Source organism: Hyla sarda, chromosome 5, assembly GCF_029499605.1.
Source record: "Hyla sarda isolate aHylSar1 chromosome 5, aHylSar1.hap1, whole genome shotgun sequence".
Taxonomy (NCBI): domain Eukaryota; kingdom Metazoa; phylum Chordata; class Amphibia; order Anura; family Hylidae; genus Hyla; species Hyla sarda.
In genome coordinates, this window is record NC_079193.1 from 117,039,741 (window position 1) to 117,062,532 (window position 22,792).

Genomic DNA, 22,792 nt, shown 5'->3' on the forward strand with positions numbered 1-22,792 from the left:
CTATACAGAACACTATCCGTCCGCCATCACTTACTCAGACCTCTAAATATTGATTGTATAAATCTACATATCATATATTGGTCATACAGACCCTGTCAATTTTGTTGGGGATTACCTTACAGGTGTTTTTAGAACAGAAAAAGTCCCAGCTATATACCACAGGTGGGCTTGTTATAAAAAAAAAACAGATACAGTCCAATCCTCTTGTCATTTAATAAATGATATGACACATGATAGTGTTAGTGCTCCAACAATAACACATATGTATTCAGAGGTTTATACTTGGCAGTCCATTATAAATTGTATATAATTCACTACTAGTGGCCTAAGTAAGTGATGGCGATTGAATAGGGTTATGTTTATGTTTTTTTAAGCACGTTCTTTGTAGTAATTTTTTTATACGATTTTTAACAATAATAAAAAAATAATAATAAGGTTTTAAGTCTCAGTTTGGAATCAGTTCTACCTATTACAGCATGAGACCAACAAGTTACTGTGTTTATCACCATCAGTGCACACATCTGGATTGGTGCTTAGTATCGTGCACTGATCGGGTCATGTAAGAGGACCTTAAAGGGGTACTCCACCCTAGACATCTTATCCTCTATCCAAAGAATAGGGGAAAAGATGTCTGATCACAGGGGTCCGACTGCTGGGACCCCCCGCAATCTCTGGCCCTGCACCCTGACATTCTGCTGTGCTAGGCTTCGGGCGGCCGTGGTAATCACGCCCCCTCTATTAATGTCGATAGGAGATGTATGGAAGGGGATTGAAGGCTGTGGTCACACTAAATCTGGCACAGAACCAACTCTGCATGCAAATTATTGGGGTGCTGGGCCAGAGATCATGGGGGGTCCTTTGGATAGGGGATAAGATGTCTAGGGTTTGAGTACCCTTTTAAGTTTAAGACAGTATAATAAATCAGTCCTAACTATTTTTTTAATTGGTCTAGTAGAGCAGCAGAATTGTATCTACAATATGCTGTCCTTAAAGGGGTACTCCGGGGAAAAACATCTTATCCCCTATCTGGAAGGATAGGGGATACGATGTCTGATCGCATGGGTCCCGCCGCTGGGAACCTCCACAATCTCTGGCACAGTACCCCGGTCATCTGTGCACAAAGCGAACTCTGCTCTGTGCTGGATGACTGGCGACTACAGCCACCACACCCATTATATTCATGTCTATGGGAGGAGGCGTGATGGCTACATACTAGCCGTCACGCCCCCTCCCATAGACATGAATGGAGGGGGCGTGACGTGATGTCCCGAACACGGAAGCTCCAAGCTTCCGTGTTCCAAACACTGCCGCTGCCGGCCTGGAGATCTTAGGGGTCCCCAGCACGGGACCTCACGATCAGACATCTTATCCCCTATGCTTTGGATAGGGGATTAGATGTTTTTCTCCAGAGTATCCCTTTAAATTTTTCAGCATATTATGGTTTCAATATATGAAAAAACAGTTATTATTGAGGAAAACTGAATCTGCAGATCAAATAGCTAATGATAATGCTTGATGTTAATTTGTGTGATGATCATGTACAGTGCATACTTTATTTTCATAAGAATTTAAGCCGAACATTATTCTTACTCTGCTTTTACAGACTGGACTTCTTGTTGCATGTTATCAAGGTTATGTGGACATCGTAATAGCTCTATCACAATGTCCTCATGTTGATGTGAACTGGCAAGACAACGATGGGAACACTGCTCTTATAACAGCTGCACAAGCAGGTGACTATTTTTCATTTACTACTAATTTAAATCCTCATATGATCATATATCTTCCTGGATGTTAAGGGGGTACTCCAGTGAAAACCTTTTTTCTTTTAAATCAACTGCTGGCAGAAAGTTAAACATATTTGTAAATTACTTCTATTAAAAAATCTTAATCCTTCCAGTACTTATTAGCTGCTGAATGCTACAGAGGAAATTCCTTTCTTTTTGGAACACTGATGACATCACGAGCACAGTGCAATCTGCTGACATCACTGTCCATTTTAGCAACGATGCATAGCAGATGCATGGCAGTTGTATGCTAAGGGCAGCATGGCGGCTCAGTGGTTAGCACTGCTGCCTTGCAGTGCTGGGGACTTAGGTTCAAATCCCACTAAGGACAACAATAAATAAAGCGTTATTATTATAATAACGTCAACAGAGAGAACTGTGCTCGTGGTGTCATCAGAGAGCATTCCAAAAAGAAAAGAATTTCCTCTGTAGTATTCAGCAGCTAATAAGTACAGGAAGGGTTAAGATTTTTTAATAGAAGTAATTTACAAATATGTTTAACTTTCTGCCACCAGTTGATTTAAAAGACAAAAAGGTTTTCACCGGAAAACCCCTTTAACCCCTTAAGGACTCAGCCCATTTTGGCCTTAAGGACTCAGACAATTTAATTTTTACTTTTTCATTTTTTCCTCCTCGCCTTCTAAAAATCATAACTCTTTTATATTTTCATCCACAGACTAGTATGAGGGCTTGTTTTTTGCGCGACCAGTTGTCCTTTGTAATGACATCACTCATTATATCATAAAATGTATGGCGCAACCAAAAAACACTATTTTTGTGGGGAAATTAAAACGAAAAACGCAATTTTGCTAATTTTGGAAGGTTTTGTTTTCACGCCGTACAATTTCTGGTAAAAATGACATGTGTTCTTTATTCTGAGGGTCAATACGATTAAAATGATACCCATTATTACATACTTTTATATTATTGTTGCGCTTAAAAAAAATCACAAACTTTTTAACCAAATTAGTACGTTTATAATCCCTTTATTTTGATGACCTATAACTTTTTTATTTTTCCGTATAAGCGGCGGTATGGGGGCTCATTTTTTGCGCCATGATCTGTACTTTTTTTTGATACCACATTTGTATATAAAAAACTTTTAATACATTTTTTATAATTTTTTTTTAATAAAATGTATTAAAAAAGTAGGAATTTTGGACTTTTTAAATTTTTTTTCGTTCACGCCGTTCACCGTACGGGATCATTAACATTTTATTTTAATAGTTCGGACATTTACGCACGCGGCGATACCAAATATGTCTATAAAAAATGTTTTTTACGCTTTTTGGGGGTAAAATAGGAAAAAACGGACGTTTTACTTTTTTATTGGGGGAGGGGATTTTTCACTTTTTTTTTACTTTTACTTTTACATTTTTTTACATTTTTTTTTACACTTGAATAGTCCCCATAGGGGACTATTCATAGCAATACCATGATTGCTAATACTGATCTGTTCTATGTATAGGACATAGAACAGATCAGTATTATCGGTCATCTCCTGCTCTGGTCTGCTCGATCACAGACCAGAGCAGGAGACGCCGGGAGCCGCACGGAGGAAGGAGAGGGGACCTCCGTGCGGCGTTATGAATGATCGGATCCCCGCAGCAGCGCTGCGGGCGATCCGATCGTTCATTTTAATCGCGAACTGCCGCAGATGCCGGGATCTGTATTGATCCCGGCACCTGAGGGGTTAATGGCGGACGCCCGCGAGATCGCGGGCGTCGGCTATTGCCGGCGGGTCCCTGGCTGCGATCAGCAGCCGGGATCAGCCGCGCATGACACGGGCATCGCTCCGATGCCCGCGGTTATGCTTAGGACGTAAATGTACGTCCTGGTGCGTTAAGTACCACCTCACCAGGACGTACATTTACGTCCTGCGTCCTTAAGGGGTTAATGTTTATTATTTTTAATCCAGCTGGAACCAAAATATGTTCAGGATTAGGGTCTGCGTTCACACTGCGGAATCTCCGCTCACAGAGAAATGCATCTGGGGGTAGCCGCCGAAAGTACTTCGGCGCTAGGGCCGCGGGGCACTGAGCCATCACCATTGACGGCTGTGCAGTGCTCGCGGAATCCTTGCAAAGAATAAACATGTTCTTTCTTTACACGGAACAATTTCAGCAGCGGAATTCGCGGAGATCCCTTCACACTAATGTTAAGTTCACACTGCGGAATTCCACCTGGGGAATTCCGCAAGAATTCCGTAGTGTGAACGCACCCTTATAGTCACATTTAACCCCTTAAGGACGCAGCCCATTTTGACCTAAAGGATGTAGCCGTTTTTTGCAAATCTGACCACTGTCACTTTAAGCATTAATAACTCTGGGATGCTTTAACTTATGAATTTGATACTGAGAAAGTTTTTTCATGACATATTCTACTTTATGTAAGTGGAAAATTTTTGTCAATACTTGCATCACTTCTTTGTGAAAAATCCACAATTTCATGAAAAATTTGAAAAGTTAGCATTTTTCGAACTTTGAAGCTCTCTGCTTGTAAGGAAAGTGGACATTCCAAATAAATGATATGTTGATTCACATAAACAATATGTCTAGTTTGTGCTTGCATCATAAAGTTAACATGTTTTTACTTTTTGAAGATATTATAGACCTTTTTAGTTTAGCAGCAATTTTGGAATTTTTCATGAAAATTTCAAAATCGGATTTTTTCAGGGACCAGTTCAGTTTTGAAGTGAATTTGAGGGTCTTTATGTTAGAAATACCTATAATGGACCCCATTATGAAAACTGAACCCCATAAAGTATTCAAAATGACATTCAGAAAGTTTGTTAACCCTTTAGGTGTTTCACAGGAATAGCTGCAAAGTGGAGGAGAAAATTCAAAATCTTTTTTTTTTTTACATTAACATGTTCTTGTAAACCCATTTTTCTTCATTTTACAAGGGGTAATAGGTAAAAAATGTCCCCCAAAATATGTAACCCTATTTCTCTCGAGTAAGGAAATACCTCATATGTGGATATAAAGTGTTCTGTGGGTGCACTAGAGGGCTCAGAAGAGAAGGAGAGACAATGGGATTTTGGAGAGCAAATTTTGCTGAAATGGTTTTTGGGGGCATGTCTCATTTAGGAAGCTCCTATGGTGCCATAACAGCAAAAACAAAAAAACAAAAAAAAAACACATGGCACAATATTTTGGAAACTACACCCCTCAAGGAACGTAAAAAGGGGTATAGTGAGCCTTAACACCCCACAGGTGATTTACGAATTTTCGCTAAAGTTGGACATGAGAGTGAAAATGTTTTATTTTTTTCGCTAAAATGCTGGTGTTATCCCAAATTTTTCATTTTTACAAGGGGTAATAGGAGAAAAAGCCCCCAAAATTTGTAACACAATTTCTTCTGTGTATGGAAATACACCATATGTGGATGTAAAGTGCTCTGCGGGCGAACTACAATGCCCAGAAGAGAAGGAGCGCCATTGGGCTTTTGGAAAGAGAATGGGGTTGGAATAGAAGTCGGGGGCCTTGTGCGTTTACAAAGCCCCCATGGTGCCAGAACAGCGGAACCCCCCCGCATGCGACCCCATTTTGAAAACTACACCCCTCACAGAATGTAATAAGGGGTGCAGTTAGCATTTACACCCCACTGGCATTTGACAGATTTTTTGACCAGTGGGCTATGCAAATGAAAAGTTACATTTTTCCTTTTCACGGACCACTGTTCCAAAAATCTGTCAGACACCTGTGGGGCGTAAATGCTCACTGTACCCCTTATTACATTACATGAGGGGTGTAGTTTCCAAAATGTGGGGGGGGGGGGGGTCCATTGTTCTGGCACCATGGGGGCTTTGTAAACACACATGGCATACAATTCCAGCCAAATTCTCTCTCAAAAAGCCCAATGGCGCTCCTTCTCTTCTGAGCATTGTAGTTCGCCTGCAAAGCACTTTACATCCACATATAGGGTATGTTCTTACTCAGGAGAAATTTTTCTCCTATTACCCTTTGTGAAAATAAAAACTTTTGGGTAACACTAGCATTTTAGTGAAAAAAATTAGATTTTTAATTTTCACGTTCAAATTTAATGAAAATTTGTCAAACACCTGTGGGGTATTAAGGCTCACTATACCCCTTGTTACATTCCATGAGGGGTGTAGTTTCCAAAATGGGGTCACATGTGGGTGATTTTTTTTGTGTTTATGTCAGAACGCTGCACTCTCACTCCTGAGTCTTGTTGTGCGTCCGCAGAGCATTTTACGTCCACATATGGGGTATTTCCGTACTCAGGAGAAATTTCGCTACAAATTTTGGGGGTCTTTTTTCCCTCTTACCTCTTGTAAAAATGAAAAGTATGGGGCAACACCAGCATATTAGTGTAATTTTTTTTTTATTTTTTTTTTTACACTAACATGCTGGTGTAGACCCCAACTTTACCTTTTCATAAGGGGTAAAAGGAGAAAAAGCCACCCAAATTTGTAGTGCAATTTCTCCCGAGTACGGAAATACCCCATATGTGGCCCTAAACTGTTGCCTTGAAATACGACAGGGCTCCGAAGTGAGAGAGCGCCATGCACAATTGAGGCATTAGGGATTTGCATAGGGACAGACACAATAGTGTTCCCCAAACAGGGTGCCTCCAGCTGTTGCAAAACTCCCAGCATGCCTGAACAGTCAATGGCTGTCCGGCAATACTGGGAGTTATTTTGCAACAGCTGGAGGCTCTGTTTTGGAAACACTGCCGTATGAGATGTTTGTGTCAGCGGTCCCCCGCTGTCCCCCCCGGTATTATTGGATCTCAACTGTGACCCCCCCCCCGCCCCTTCCCTGCGATTCGCCGATCGGCCGGCTAATTGGCCGGCTAATCACGGCGATCACCGACAAGGGGGGGGGAGGGTCTCAAGACCCCCCTGGGCGATATGCCGGGATGGCTGCTGATAGATATCAGCAGTCATCCCATTCCGACCACCGTGTCCGGAGACGCGGTAATCCAGGAAAGCTGTGCCGTAAATGTACGCCGCTGTGCGCTAAGTACTTCTTAGCAGTGCCGTACATTTATGGCGCTCGTCCTTAAGGGGTTAATATCTCCACTGACATAAGCATGATATGATTGCTATTGCTCATATTGTTAAGTTTGAACTAGACAAGTATTTCTTAAAGGGGTACTCCGCCCATAGGCATCTTATCCCCTATTCAAAGGATTGGGGACAAGATATGTGATCATGAGGGTCACGCCACTGGGAACCCGCACGATCTCTACTGTAGCACCCCCTGTCATCTGCCGCAGGGAGCAAACTTTGCTCTGTGCCTGATAACGGGCGATACAGGGACAGGGGATCGTGATGTCATGGTCCCGCTCCCTCGTATGGTCACGTCCCACCCCCTTAATACAAGTCCCATAGACTTGCATTGAGGGGGTGGGGCATGATGTCACAAGGGGCCGGGCCGTGACATTACAATACCCCAGCCCCTGTATTGCCCGTCATCAGGCATAGAGCGAAGTTCGCTCCCTGAAACGGATGACAGGGGGTGCTGCAGGAGAGATTGCGGGGTTCCCAGCGGTGGCACCCCCGCGATTAGGCATCTTATTCCCTATCCTTTGTATAGGGAATAAGATCTCTAGGGGCAGAGTACCCTTTTAACCTGTTCAGGACGTGGGGCGTATGCATACGCCCTGCATCCCGAGTCCTTAAGGACGTAGGGCGTATGCATATGCCCGAGGGAATTCCGGTCCCCGCCACTAGCCGGTTGGGGACCGGATCGGGATGCCTGCTGGAATCATTCAGCGGGCATCCAGACACATCGCTGAGGGGGGTCCTGAGACCCCCCCATGTCGGCGATCTCAGAAAATCGCATGTCAATTCAGACATGCGATTTTCTGCTGTTCTGGGCTGATCGGGTCTCTAGTGACCCGATCACCCGGAAAATATGGATGATCGGAGTTGTCAGTGACACCCCCGATCATTCTGCACTATAGTGCTGCGATCTCCTCCTATCTGCTGCCATTAGTCAGAACTGAGTTCTGACCAATGGCAGCGCACGAGAGGGGGTTGCCATGGAAACCCCCCGTTCTGCCCACCCCTGGATGTCGGGCAGAACGGGGGGGGAGAAGATGGAGAACGGTACCTTACCTGAAGATGGCGTGGGGACCGAAGATTATCGTGGAGACTGAAGAGATCCCAGCTCAGGTAGGGAAATGACGGTGGGGGGTGGGGTGGGGGAATGAAAGTGAAAGTAAAGCGATCTTTACTGTGGCAACCACTAGGAAGGCCGAACTGCAACTCCCAGCATGCCTAGACAGCCAAAGGCTATCTGTGCATGCTGGAAGTTGTAGTTTTGCAACATCTGGAGGGTCACAGTTTGGAGACCACTGTTACAGTGGTGCCCAAACGGTAGCCCTCCAGATGTTGCCAAACTACAACTCTCAGCATGCCTAGACTGCCCAGGCATGCTGGGAGTTGTAGTTCTGTAACATCTGTCCCTTCAGATTTTGCAATTTTCATACTTTGAAGCCCTCTAATTTTTTTTAAAGTAAAAATATGTCCACATGGGGGAGAATGTACGTAAGTGGGTAACTGGCTCAGTGATAGGAAACAGAGGGTGGTTATTAATGGTAATTAATATGATTGGGTGTGTGGTGTCCCGGTACCGTATCCTATCCGGTACCTGCGTGTGTGGGTTCCCTTAGCCAGGGTCCCTAGGAACTCGGGGTCCCCATTGTCTAGTTCACCCCTAGTCACCTCTCATCCAGATAGTTATTGCTCCAATAGCTTATTATATAAATGCCCTATAAATAGTTAATTACCTGCCCATAGCGTAGCAGGACCTGCAGGTCACGTGGTTAAGTGAACTCTATGGTATTTCTGCTTTAGGACCTTTGGAGGTCCTTGTGACGTAGTCAATCCCATCACACTGTGTAACAGTGAATGACAGATGTTTGGACCAATCAGATTAACCCCGCCCCCTGCCCATATAAGGGAGCGGCGGCCATTGTTCGCTCTCTTGTTCCTGTGCAAGCAAGCGAGAAGCATCTGCGCTGCTGAGATCTGTGAGTCTAGGCCTGAACCTTGCGGCGACGGCCGATAACTTCTAAATTCTGAGTGTAACAATCCCCACGCACTCTGCAAGATCACAGGACCTTATCTATCCCCTAAATCCGGACGGATCTGCAATAATTACCCTAAATCCAATTTATTTCAAGATCCGCAACAATTGTCAGTCATTGAGCTATAAGACTGTATTCCTGAGACTGTCATTGTTCATTGGATGTACCGCAAGCACTTAAGTAAAGTTACTCAAGTTCAACTTCAAGTACATTGTGGACCTTCAGTCATTTCATTACATGCACCTGTCGTTTCTGGGAAGGGCGGCGATAGACCGGAGGATTACCTCAGCATACTAGCCCTCAGCCTGGCGTCACGAACTATAGGGTTAACATTAACCCCTCATCTACCGAAACAATACCCCCACTACCAACACCCCCCAAGGGCTACCACAGGTGACTGTTACTAGTGGGGTACCACAGGGGTCAGTCTTGGGTCCTATTGTATCTAATATATTCATTAATGACCTTGCAGAGTGGTTGAATAGTAAATTAGCAATCTTTGAAGATGATACTAAACTATGTAAAGTGGTCAACACAATAGAGGACAGTGCACTGTTACAAATGGATCTGGATAGGTTGGAGGTCTTAGTTAAGAGTCTTAGTTAACAGTAAATTTAGCTGAGGTGCATCAATCGGCGCATAGATGCCCACGACAAGGAAATAATTCTACCACTGTACAAATCACTAGTCAGACCACACATAGAATACTGTGTACAGTATGGGCACCAGTATACAAGAAAGATATAGTGAAGCTGGAGAGGGTTCAAAGACGGGCAACCAGGATAATACGGGGAATGGGAGGACCCAGAAAGATTATCAGAATTGGGGTTATTTAGTTTAGAAAAAAGAAGGCTTAGGGGCAACCTAATAACTATGTATAAATATATCAGGGGGCGGTACAGAGATCTCTCCCATGATCTATTTATACCCAGGACTGTATTCAAAACGAGGTGGCATCCTCTATGTCTTGAGGAAAGAAGGTTTATACACCAACACAGACGGGGGTTCTTTACTGTAAGAGCAGTGAGACTGTGGAACTCTCTGCCAGAGGAGTTGGTCATGGTGAACTCTGTAAAAGAGGTATCACATTAGTATATGTGAGGGGGGAAACTTATCAAGATGGGAGGTGACCATGGCGACCATTTTGAAGTCGGCCACTTTGAATCCAACTTTTGTTTTTTCAATAGGAAGAGGGTCATGTGACACATCAATCTTATTGGGAATTTCACAAGAAAAACAATGATGTGCTTGGTTTTAACGATACTTTAGTCTTTCATGAGTTATTTACAAGTTTCTGACCACTTATAAAATTTGTTCAATGTGTTGCCCATTGTGTTGGATTGTCAATGCAACCCTCTTCTCCCACTCTTCACACACTGATAGCTACACCGCAGGAGAAATGCTAGCACAGGCTTCCAGTATCCGTAGTTTCAGGTGCTGCACATCTCGTATCTTCACAGCATAGACAATTGCCTTCAGATGACCCCAAAGATAAAAGTCTAAGGGGATCAGATCGGGAGACCTTAGGGGCCATTCAACTGGCCCACAACGACAAATACATTTTCCAGGAAACTGTTACATAGTTACATAGTTACATAGTTAGTACGGTCGAAAAAAGACATATGTCCATCAAGTTCAACCAGGGAATTAAGGGGTAGGGGTGTGGCGCGATATTGGGGAAGGGATGGGATTTTATATTTCTTCATAAGCATTAATGTTATTTTGTTCCATGAATGTATCTAATCCTGTTTTAAAGCTGTTAATTGTTCCTCCTGTGACCAGTTCCTGAGGTAGACCGTTCCATAGATTCACAGTCCTCACGGTAAAGAAGGCGTGTCGCCCCTTGAGACTAAACTTTTTCTTCTCCAGACGGAGGGAGTGCCCCCTCGTCCTTTGGGGGGGTTTAACCTGGAACAGTTTTTCTCCATATTTTTTGTATGGGCCATTAATATACTTATATACGTTTATCATATCCCCCCTTAAACGTCTCTTCTCAAGACTAAACAATTGTAACTCCTTTAATCGCTCCTCATAGCTAAGATGTTCCATGCCCCATATTAGTTTAGTCACGCGTCTCTGCACCCTTTCCAACTCCGCAGTGTCCCTTTTATGGACAGGTGCCCAAAACTGAACAGCATATTCCAGGTGAGGCCGTACCAATGCTTTATAAAGGGTGAGTATTTTGTCCCTGTCCCTTGAGTCCATGCCTCTTTTGATACATGACAATATCCTGCCGGCTTTGGAAGCAGCAGCCTGACATTGCATGCTATTCTGTAGTCTGTGATCTACAAGTACACCCAGATCCTTCTCTACCAGTGACTCTGACAGTTTAATCCCCCCTAAGACATACGATGCATGTAGGTTATTAGTGCCCAGATGCATAACTTTACATTTATCCACATTGAACCTCATTTGCCAAGTGGATGCCCAGACACTTAGTCTATCCAAGTCATCCTGTAACTTATGCACATCCTCTATAGACTGTACGGTGCTACAAAGCTTGGTGTCATCTGCAAAGATAGAAACAGAGCTGTTAATGCCATCCTCTATATCATTGATAAATAAATTAAACAACAGCGGGCCCAGTACTGAACCTTGGGGTACACCACTAATAACCGGGGACCAATCAGAGTACGAATCATTGACCACCACTCTCTGGGTACGATCCATGAGCCAGTGTTCAATCCAGTTACAAACTAAAATTTCCAAACCCAAAGACCTTAACTTACCTGTCAGACGTCTATGAGGGACAGTATCAAACGCTTTAGCAAAATCCAGAAACACTATATCCACAGCCATTCCTCTGTCAAGGCTTCTACTCACCTCTTCATAAAAGCAAATTAGATTGGTTTGACAACTTCTATCCTTAGTAAACCCATGCTGGCTATCACTTATAATACTATTAACCCCTATGTATTCCTGTATGTAATCCCTTATAAGTCCTTCAAACAATTTACCCACAATGCACGTTAAACTTACCGGTCTATAGTTTCCTGGGGAAGACCTAGAGCCCTTTTTGAAGATTGGCACTACATTCGCCTTGCGCCAGTCCCTTGGCACAATACCAGACACCAGAGAATCTCTAAATATCATGAACAGGGGTACAGATATTACTGAACTTACCTCTCTAAGAACTCTTGGGTGTAGTCCATCCGGCCCTGTGGATTTGCTTACATTTATATCACTTAACTTACCTTGTACCATCTCTACATTAAGCCAGTTCAGTACATTACATGATGTGTTACCAGCACTGACCTGGCCAATGTCAGCTCCTTTTTCCATAGTGTATACAGAACTAAAGAACCCATTCAGTAGCTCCGCTTTCTCTTGATCACCTGTGACAACCTCCCCATTATCATTATTAAGGGGTCCTAGATGCTCTGTCCTTGGTTTTTTTGCATTTATATATCTAAAAAAATATTTAGGATTAGTTTTGCTTTCTTTGGCCACCTGTCTATCGTTTTGAATTTTTGCTGTTTTTATTACATTTTTACAGATTTTATTAAGCTCTTTGTACTGTTTAAATGTTATCGCTGACCCATCAGATTTGTATTTTTTGAAGGCTATTTTTTTGTTGTTTATTGCTCTTTTAACATCATGTGTCAGCCATGTAGGATTTAGTTTTAATCGTTTATATTTGTTCCCCTTTGGTATATATTTAGCTGTATAGTTATTTAGAGTTGATTTAAAGATGTCCCATTTACCTTCTGTATCAGTATTTGACAATACCTCCCCCCAGTCTATGTCCTGTAGTGCAGCCCTCAGCCCAGGGAAGTTTGCCTTTTTAAAGTTATATGTTTTTGCTTTCCCCGCCTGTCTTTGCTTTCTACATTTTAAGTCAAAAGTAACTATATTGTGGTCGCTATTACCAAGGTTTTCCCGCACAGTTACAATACCAACCAGCTCTGCGTTGTTGGAAATGATCAGATCCAACAAGGCATCACTTCTTGTTGGGTCCTCCACAAACTGGCCCATAAAATTATCCTGCAATAAATTTAGGAATTGTCGCCCCTTTGTAGTTTTAGCCAACCCCGGACCCCAATCTATATCTGGATAGTTAAAATCTCCCATTATTACCACTGTACCTGCCCGGGCGGCCCTCTCTATTTGTTTATGAAGCCGAACTTCTATCTCTTCAGTGATATTAGGGGGTCTGTAGATTACACCAAATATTATTTTTTCAGTATTTCCCTCCTTTTGTAATTCTACCCACAGTGATTCCACATCCTCAGAATCATCACACACTATGGCATCGTTCACACTGACTTTCATACCACTTCTTACATACAGACAGACTCCACCACCTTTTCTGTTCATTCTATCCTTGCGAAACAATGTAAACCTCTGCAGATTGACAGCCCAGTCATGCGAGGAGTCCAGCCATGTCTCAGTGACCCCAACTATATCAATATGTTCCTCCAGTATCAAGGCCTCAAGCTCCCCCATTTTATTTGCTAGGCTTCTGGCATTTGTGAACATACACTTTACATTTCCATCCTTTATGTTATTGGGGTTAATGGGATTCAAGGGTGTAAGTTTTATTTTCCTATGAAGCCTATTCCTATTAACTATTCTAACCCCTCCCTCCGCTCCACCCCCAGGTACATTTATAATTCCCACCTCTCTATCTACACTATCTTCCCCCTCTTTGCTGTAGGTTCCCTCCCCCCAAGTCCCTAGTTTAAACACTCCTCCACCCTTCTAGCCATCTTCTCCCCAAGCAAAGCTGCACCCTCCCCATTGAGGTGCAGCCCATCCCTACGGTAGAGCCGGTAACCGACAGCGAAGTCAGCCTAGTTCTCCATGTACCCAAACCCTTCCTTCCTACACCAGCTTCTGAGCCACTTATCTACCTCCCTGATCTCCCGCTGCCTCTCTGGTGTGGCTCGTGGTACTGGTAGTATTTCAGAAAATACTACCTTGGAGGTCCTTGCCTTAAGCTTGCGGCCTAAGTCCCTGAAATCATTTTTAAGGACACTCCACCTACCTCTTACTTTGTCATTGGTGCCAATATGTACCATGACTGCTGGGTCCTCTCCAGCCCCGCCCAGCAACCTGTCAACCCGATCCGCGATGTGCCGAATTCGTGCGCCAGGCAGACAACACACTGTTCGGCGATCCCGGTCTTTGTGACAGATTGCCCTGTCTGTTCCCCTAATAATTGAGTCCCCCACCACTAGTACCTGTCTGGCCTGCCCTGTACTCCTCCCTCCCTCCTTACTGGAGCAGACACCCCCCTGGCGGTCAGAGGCGGTATCCTGCTGCAGTTCTGCTAGCTCTGTAATGGCATCCCCCTCATCTGCCAAGCGGGCAAACTTATTGGGGCGTGCCAGTTCAGGACTAGCCTCCCTGACACTTTTTCCCCTACCCCTCTTTCTAACTGTAACCCAGCTAACTGCCTGACTGTCCTGCAAATCCGTCCCACTGTCCTCCCCCACCTCTATTCCCGAGAGTGCCTGCTCAGTGAGCACGAGACTCCTCTCCATGTTGTTAATGCTTCTCATTGTTGCCAGTCGCCCCTCTAGATGCAGGATCTGGGCTTCCAAACGGACAACTAGCACACATCTCGCACAACAATATGCACCCTCAAACTGTTGTTCAAGGATTGCATACATTGAACAGGATGTACATTGGACTGCATTTTCCAACATGGAGGCCATCTAGTTATGGGGATTTCACAAATGTATAGGAAAAAACAGACAGTCAAAATTACACTTAAAATTTTTTGTAGACCTTGTGGGTTCAGAAATTAACACTCACAGCGATCTCAACCTCCTGCTTTCAAACTCCTGTTTTTGTAACTCCTCTTTCACGCCCCCTCTTTCACGCCCCCTCTTACACAGCCAATTTCATCTAGGAATGTTCGGACCTGACACCCATAATGTGGTGGTGCACCATCTTGCTGGAAAAACTCAGGGAATGGGCCAGCTTCAGTGCATAAAGAGGGAAACACATCATCATGTAGCAGTTTCGCATATATCCAGTGGCCTTGAGGTTTCCATTGATGAAGAATGGCCCCACTATCTTTGTACCCCATATACCACACCATACCATCAATTTTTGTGTTCCAACAGTCTTAGAGGGATCTATCCGATGTGGGTTAGGGTCGGACCAATAGCGGTGGTTTTGTTTGTTAACTTCACCATTCACATAAAAGTTTGCCTCATCACTGAACAAAATCTTCTGCATAAACTGAGGGTCCTGTTCCAAAGGATAGGGGATAAGATGCCTGATCGCGGGAGTCCCGCTGCTGGGGACCTCCGGGATGTTGCACGCGGCACTCCATTTGTAATCAGTCCCCTTGTTCGCTCCGGGTCTGATTACGGACAACCACAAGGCCGGCGGCGTGTGACGTCACGCCTCCGCCCCTGTGTGACGTCACGCTCCTCCCCTCAATGCATATATAGGGTGGGCCATTTATATGGATACACCGGAGAACCCCTCTAAAGGGGTATCCATATAAATGGCCCACCCTATATATATGTATATAGACCCTATATATATATATATATATATATATATATATATATATATAGCAACAGAAGAATGCAGCAGCACACTGCCAGCACAAGGATATAGGTGAAACATGAAAATGCAGTTAAAACATGGAGAGCTATACAGCTATGGTGTAATAGATGCAAATGTGAAACTAAGAAATAGTGAGGCACTTAGCTCGCAAATTTGTCTCCGCCGGCGGTCAAATAGCTTGGATGTCCCACCGCGATAATGTAGCGTCCTTGGGACGGATGTATATGTATACAGTACAGACCAAAAGTTTGGACACACCTTCTCATTCAGAGTTTCCTTTATTTTCATGACTATGAAAATTGTAGATTCACATTGAAGTCATTAAAACTATGAATTAACACATGTGGAATTATATACATAACAAAAAATGTGTGGAACAACTGAAAATATGTCATATTCTAGGTTCTTCAAAGTAGCCACCTTTTGCTTTGATTACTGCTTTGCACACTCTTGGCATTCTCTTGTTGAGATTCAAGAGGTAGTCACCTGAAATGGTTTTCACTTCACAGGTGTGCTGGTGTGGAGGAGGAGGTGTGATGGTGTGGGGGTGTTTTGCTGGTGACACTTTTGGGGATTTATTCAAAATTGAAGGCATACTGAACCAACATGATGATTGGTCCGATGAGAGACACGGAATGATGAATTAGTGTCCTTACCTTTATAAATATCCCGCCAATGCACGTGGATGGGTGTTTGCCTCATTGTTACCTCCTGATGACTGTGTTGTTTTACCGAAACATGTAGAGAGAGGCAGTTCTGGTCTTAATTGCGTGTTTACTTTGTGCCTGAGTGTGTCCTGTACATATAAATGGGTCATATTGGTGGTGGTACTTGACAGGTCCCCATTTCATATATTGTGTGGGTATCTACCCACCAGAATAAATCCCCACACAGGACACAGGGACACTGGTTTTAATTCACAATCACTGGGTCATATTATCACTTAAAAATAATAAAAGTTAAGTTTTAGGTAGTCAGTCATTATAGGGATTTTGTACCCTGGGCTGTTAGCCTACGGGGTAATTGTGGCTACGTTCTCTGGGAAGAGGCCTTAGCTGTCCGCTTATGGCATACTTCCTCTGGGGCCGAGGGTCTATGGGGGCCTATTAGAGAAGGAGCTAGCTTTCTCTGGGAAGAGGCCTTAGCTGCCCGTTTGCGGTATACTTCCTCTGGGGCCGAGGGTCTATGAGGGCTTAGTAGAGAAGGAGGTAGGCTTTCTCTGGGAAGAGGCCTTAGCTGCCCGCTTATGGTATACTTCCTCTGGGGCCGAGGGTCTATGAGGGCCCAGTAGAGAAGGAGGTAGGCTTTCTCTGGGAAGAGGCCTTAGCTGCCCGCCTATGGTTTACTTCCTCTGGGGCCGGGGGTCTATGACGGCTTAGTACAGAAGGAGGTAGGCTTTCTCTGGGAAGAGGCCTTAGATGCCCGCCTATGGTTTACTTCCTCTAGGGCCGAGGGTCTATGAGGTAACTTAGAGACCTCTTGAATTGAGCTTTAGATAAAGCCTTTATAGAAACCTGATCCCCTGCGTGTGATGCCATTCTCATTTGTTTGGCAACAGAAGGATCGGTTATGAGGTGATGTCGTTTTTGGGTAGCTTTACCCTCTTTAAATCCACCTGCCATATGAGAGGTGGAGTCCTCTGCAGACCAAGAAAACTCAGAGGGTGTGGCTGGACCCATTACTGGGGAACCATGATATGTGTTACGGTTCATTGCTGAAGCCACGGATTTAGCAATTACATCGTGTATGGAAGACAAAGCAGAACTAACTGCTGTCTGTACAGATTTGTTGACCGAGTGGTCCACCATAGGCTGTAATAGATTTTCATCTATAATATCAAAATTATGAGTGTCAGACATTTTAGTTGTTTCCTTGTTCTCCATGTATGAATAGAAAAAATTAAAAAATTAAAAAAATATATATATAAATATATATATATATATATGAGAAAATATAGGAAATATTATAATAAATGAAGGATAAATAGAATTACCGTATATACTCGAGTATAAGCCGAGTTTTTCAGCACGATTTTTCTTGCTGAAAACGCCCCCCTCGGCTTATACTCGAGATAACTCCGCCTGTCAATCCCTTCATCAGTGGTCTTCAACCTGCGGACCTCCAGATGTTGCAAAACTACAACTCCCAGCAAACCCGGACAGCCATCAGCTGGAGGTCCGCAGCCTTCGTCATCATCCAGCCCCCCCCCCCTTTTGTTTTGTACTCACCTCCCCCCGTTGGGACATTAGGGTGAGCTGGTCCGGGCCATCCGGTGGGATGGTTAGTCTTTGCGGGCTGTCCATCTTCACTGGGGGGGCCTCTTCTCCACGCTTTGGCCCTGGCCCCGGAGTAGTGACGTTGCCTTGATGACGACGCACAGGGAAGTTCATGCGCAACGTCCCTGTGCGTCGTCGTCAAGGCAACGTCACTACTCCGGGGCTGGGTCCGAAGCACGGAGAAGAGGCCCCCCCGGTGAAGATGGACAGCCCGCAACGACTAACCATCCCCACCGGACGATCCCTGCAGCATAGATGGCCCGGACAAGCTCACCCTAACGTCCCACCGAGGGGAGGTGAGTACAAAACAAAAGGGGGTGGGGACTGGATGATGACGAAGGCCGCAGTGGTCTTCACCCTGCGGACATCCAGAGGTTTCAAAACTACAACACCCAGCATGCCCGGACAGCCGATGGCTGTCCGGGCATGCTGGGAGTTGTAGTTTTGAAACCTCTGGAGGTTCGCAGGTTGAAGACCACTGATGAAGGGATTGACAGGCGGTGATGATAAGGGGGGGGGGGGGGATGATGACGAAGGCCGCAGCGGTCTTCAACCTGCGGACCTCCAGACGTCTCAAAACTACAACTCCCAGCATGTCTGTACATGTCTGGAGGTCCGCAGGTTGAAGACCACTGATGAAGGGATTGACAGGGGGTGATGATGAAGGGGGGGGGGATGATGACGGGGTCTGGATGATGACAAAGGCTGCAGTGGTCTTCAACCTGCGGACCTCCAGATGTTTCAAAACTGACACTCCCAGCATGCACGGACGGCTGATGGCTGTCTGGGCATGCTGGGAGTTGTAGTTTTGCAACATCTGGAGGTCCACAGGTTGAAGACCACTGATGAAGTGATTGACAGGGGGGATGATGAAGGGGGGGATGATGACGGGGGTCTGGATGATTACATGGGGGGATGATGTATTTCCCACCCTAGGCTTATAGTAGAGTCAATAACTTTTCCTGGGTTTTGGGGGTAAAATTAGGGGCCTGGCTTATATTCGGGTCGACTTTTACTCGAGTATATACGGTACTATAATATATTGAATGTAGTTATCTGAAATGAACACTAGATGGCAGCAGTCTTTTAAAGGAGCTGAACGCTGACTGAAATCTCAGGCTGCTGAAGCTGTGAGGTAACCAGCTGACAGGAGAATGAGTGATGTGCCAGAAAAATGGATGCCTGTGTCTTAGGTAATTTGAGCGTGGAGCTGGTCACCAGCCCAAGCATAGGAAGCAGGGACACCACAGATCTGAGAGGTAACCAGCTGACAGGAGAACCAGTGATGTGACAGAAAAATGGATGCCCATGTCTGAGGTGATTTGAGTATAAGTAGCTGTTCACCAGCCCAAGCGCAGGAAGCAGGGACACCACAGAGCTGTGCCTGAGGTAAATGTACAACTAGACAATGAATTGTAAAAATGCAGTAACAAGAAAAATATATAAAAAGAATGTAGTTAAGAATAGAAATATATAGCACATATATGAGTAAAAATAGGGATGAAAAGGATAAAAAATTTTAAAAATTGACAAGGGATTGAATATATATATACTGAGAAAATGAATGAAAGGGGTACTCCTGTGAAATCTTTTTTTTTTTTTTTTAAATCAACTGGTGCCAGAAAGTTAAACAGATTTGTAAATTACTTCTATTAAAAAAAATCTTAATCCTTCCAGTATTTATTAACTTCTGAATACTACAGAGGAAATTATTTTCTTTTTGGAACACAGTGCTCTCTGCTGACATCATGAGCACAGTGTTCGCTGCTGACATCTCTGTCCATTTTAGGAACTGTCCAGAGCAGCATATGTTTGCTATGGGGATTTTCTCCTACTCTGGACATTTCCTAAAATGGACAGAGATGTCAGCAGAGAGCACTGTGCTCGTCATGTCAGCAGGGAGCACTGTGTTCCAAAAACAAAAGAATTTCCTCTGTAGTATTCAGCAGATAATAAGTATTGGAAGGATTAAGATTTTTTAATTGAAGTAATTTACAAATCTGTTTAACTTTCTGGCACCAGTTGATTTTAAAAAAAAGTTTTCCACTGGAGTACCCCTTTAAAACAATAAGAGAATATACATAATGAGAATTATTTTATATATACATATATAGAGATAGAGAGTGCAAAAATACTGAACTTATCTTAACCATTAGCAGCAAAGAAAGAGGAGGGGCTTCACATGAGGGGTCCTTATATTCACCTGAACTGTACCTTTACTGATTAAATACTGGACTTAACCTCCCTGGCGGTATGATTATGTCAGGAAATTTGTACCAAAAGTGGTACAATTTTTTGCATGGAAATTTGGCGTTATGTATTGTACCTACCCATTTTATACCCGCCGCCCCTCCCCCCCCCCCTTGTCACATTCCTCCCCCCTCCCTTGTCACATTCTCCTCCCCCTTGTCACATTCTTCCCCTTTGTCACATTCCCCCCTGTCACATCCCCCCCTTGTCACATTCTTCCCCCTTGTCACATTCCCCCCTCTGTCACATTCTTCCCACTTGTCACATTCTCCCTCCCTCCATGTCACATTCCTCCCCCTTATCAAATCCCCCCCCCCTTGTCACATTCTTCCAAAAAGCAAAAATCACGATTAGATTGCTTCTGCGATATATCGTGCAACCTTATTACCCCGGCAATTCTGCAATGCTGGCACTGTGACCAACTTTATTTTTTGATATGTTGTAGTACTTATGTACTACAACATATCTCTAATATACTTTTTTTTTTTTTATTAAAATTGTTTAACTTACATTTGAAAACTGGCCACTAGGGGGTCTCCCTCCTAGTGGCCGGCTGCAGCCTGGCGTGACGTCACGCCTGAAAAAGGACCGACGCGTCCGGGCATCGGTCCTTTTTCATTCAGCCTGCGCTCGCTCCCTGCCTGTCAATCAGACAGGCAGGGAGCGAGCGCATTGGCTCCCCGGCCACTGGCTGGGCCACTCCTCCCGCACATCGCTGCCGCCGCCTCGTCACCGCCGTTGTCCCTGCACGCCCGCTGCCGGACTCTGCAGTAAGTGTAATGGGGGGGGGGGGGGGTTGTGATGGAGGGAACAGGGTATGGCGCGGGGGGGGGGGGGGGGGTGTTGTGATGGAGGGAACGGGGTATGGCGCGGGGGGGGGGGGGGGGAGGGAGACGGAGGGGACGGCTAGCGCCGCATGTAACTGATAGTTTATCTACACAGGGTGCCTCCAGCTGTTTCAATACTACAACTCCCAGCATGCCCTGACAGCCAATAGATGTCAGGGCAAGCTGGGAGTTGTAGTGATGAAACAGCTGGAGGCACCCTGTGTAGATGAACTAAGGGCAGAAGTCCCCCCAGCAGGCATCGGTGACGTGGTGCCTGCTGGGGAAGTCTGCCTGGTAGTGAGCACACTACCAGGCAGACAAAAAGCATTTTTAATATAGTAAAAATAAAAATTAAAAGCAGGGAGGGGGTTAGTGATAGATTGGCAATAGGCAGGGACAGAAAAAAAAATAGGATGGTGGGAGCTACCCTTTAATGTATTGCTTCAACTTTTTTTCTTGTTAACTGTTTATTAACTCTTTGCTTGCTGTTATCAATTCAGTAAATAATTTAGTATAATGTGAATATCCTGTCTCCTGTCTTGTTAAAATCTGGATCTCCGGGCTGCACAGGAAGCTGGGCCATCCTAACACTGGAGGGAAGTAAGGAGAACTCCAGTGGCAACCTGCACTTAACAGACCCCATCTGCACAGCCCACTTGAACCTCCGGTTTCCCTATAGATGCCTTGATCGGCATTGACCATGACATCTATTGGGTTAATGGTGGACATCAGAGTGATCGCTGATGTCTGCAGTAAATGTACAGCGATGTGCGCAAAGTACTGTGCATTTACGGCTCATGTCCTTAAGGGGTTAATTTTAACTGACTTGAGGACAATGCATATCTTGTTTATTTTTGCAGCTTAGTAACACCCCCTCCTACTGCCATCAAATCTCTGCCATATCATGTTGTACTTGTACAGATAGGTATAATAAATAGCTACAGCTGTGGGCCATAATCCAATACCATAAAATTCTGTCATCTATGTAGTAGATAAATATTGTTTCAGTTTATATTATAGAGACTATTCTTTATTTAACTTTTCAGGACATATAACAATCACAAACTATTTGCTGAATTATTACCCCGATCTAAACCTTGAGAAGAGAAATATTCATGGATTCACAGCATTAATGAAAGCATCAATTCAAGGCAGAACGGATTGTGTTCGAGCTTTAATGTTAGCTGGTAAGTGTATTTGTGTTTTAATTCAAATTTAATTTTTTTAGTTAAATGTAAAACATGAGCTCTTAGCATACCTGTCATATGCTACAACAACAAAAAAAAGTATTATGCTACTCAGTAGTGTTGCTCGCGAATATTCGCAATGCGAATTTTATTAGCAAAATCGCGAATATTCGCGAATATAGCACTATATATTCGTAATTCCGAATATTTTTTTTTTTCACAGTACACATCACAGTGATCACCCCTCTCTGCTTCCAGCTTGTGTGGTGTAAAGAAGGCTCTAATACTACTGTGTGAGACTGACGTGCTAATTTTCGCATATGCGGAAATTTGCATATGCAAATTTTCGTATATGCAAATGTTTGCTTATGTTAATTTTGTATATGCTAATTTTCGAATATGCAAATTTCCACTTACGCAAATTTTCGCATATGCGAACATAAAACACGAATATTACAAATATGCGAATTTAGCGAATATATGACGAATATTCGTCCACATATTCGCGAGATATCGCGAATTCGAATATGGCCTATGCCGCTCAACACTATTACTCAGTAACTTATTTTGATTGTAATTTTTATGTGTCTAGGATTTTTATTTGTCTCTCACAATATAAATGTGATTCTTTATCCAGGCTACCCACATTGATTGTTTTGTGGTCAAGTTCTAATGCCGATATGCCCAGTATAAGAGCTTTGGAAGTAGACAGGGGTTAGCATGGGCACTAACCATCTTCAGCTATATATACCAATATACAAGAAACTACAATGCACTTGTTGTGGTACTCTTTTGTCCTAGCTAGAATTAAAACTAACTTCTACTTAAAGGAGTACTCTGGGATAGAAAAACATATCCCCTAGGTTAGGATAGGG

At 44.1% G+C, this 22,792-nt stretch overlaps 1 protein-coding gene across 2 annotated transcripts in view; it reads left to right on the forward strand.

Moving 5' to 3' along the window:
* ANKRD33B (ankyrin repeat domain 33B) overlaps positions 1-22,792 on the forward strand; it is a 331,620-nt gene that overhangs the window by 234,567 nt on the left and 74,261 nt on the right. For both annotated transcript variants that reach the window (XM_056520141.1, XM_056520142.1), the window contains 2 exons: positions 1,604-1,733; positions 21,777-21,917. In XM_056520141.1, coding sequence (XP_056376116.1) covers positions 1,604-1,733; positions 21,777-21,917 — 271 coding nt within the window. The remainder of the gene's footprint in view (positions 1-1,603; positions 1,734-21,776; positions 21,918-22,792) is intronic.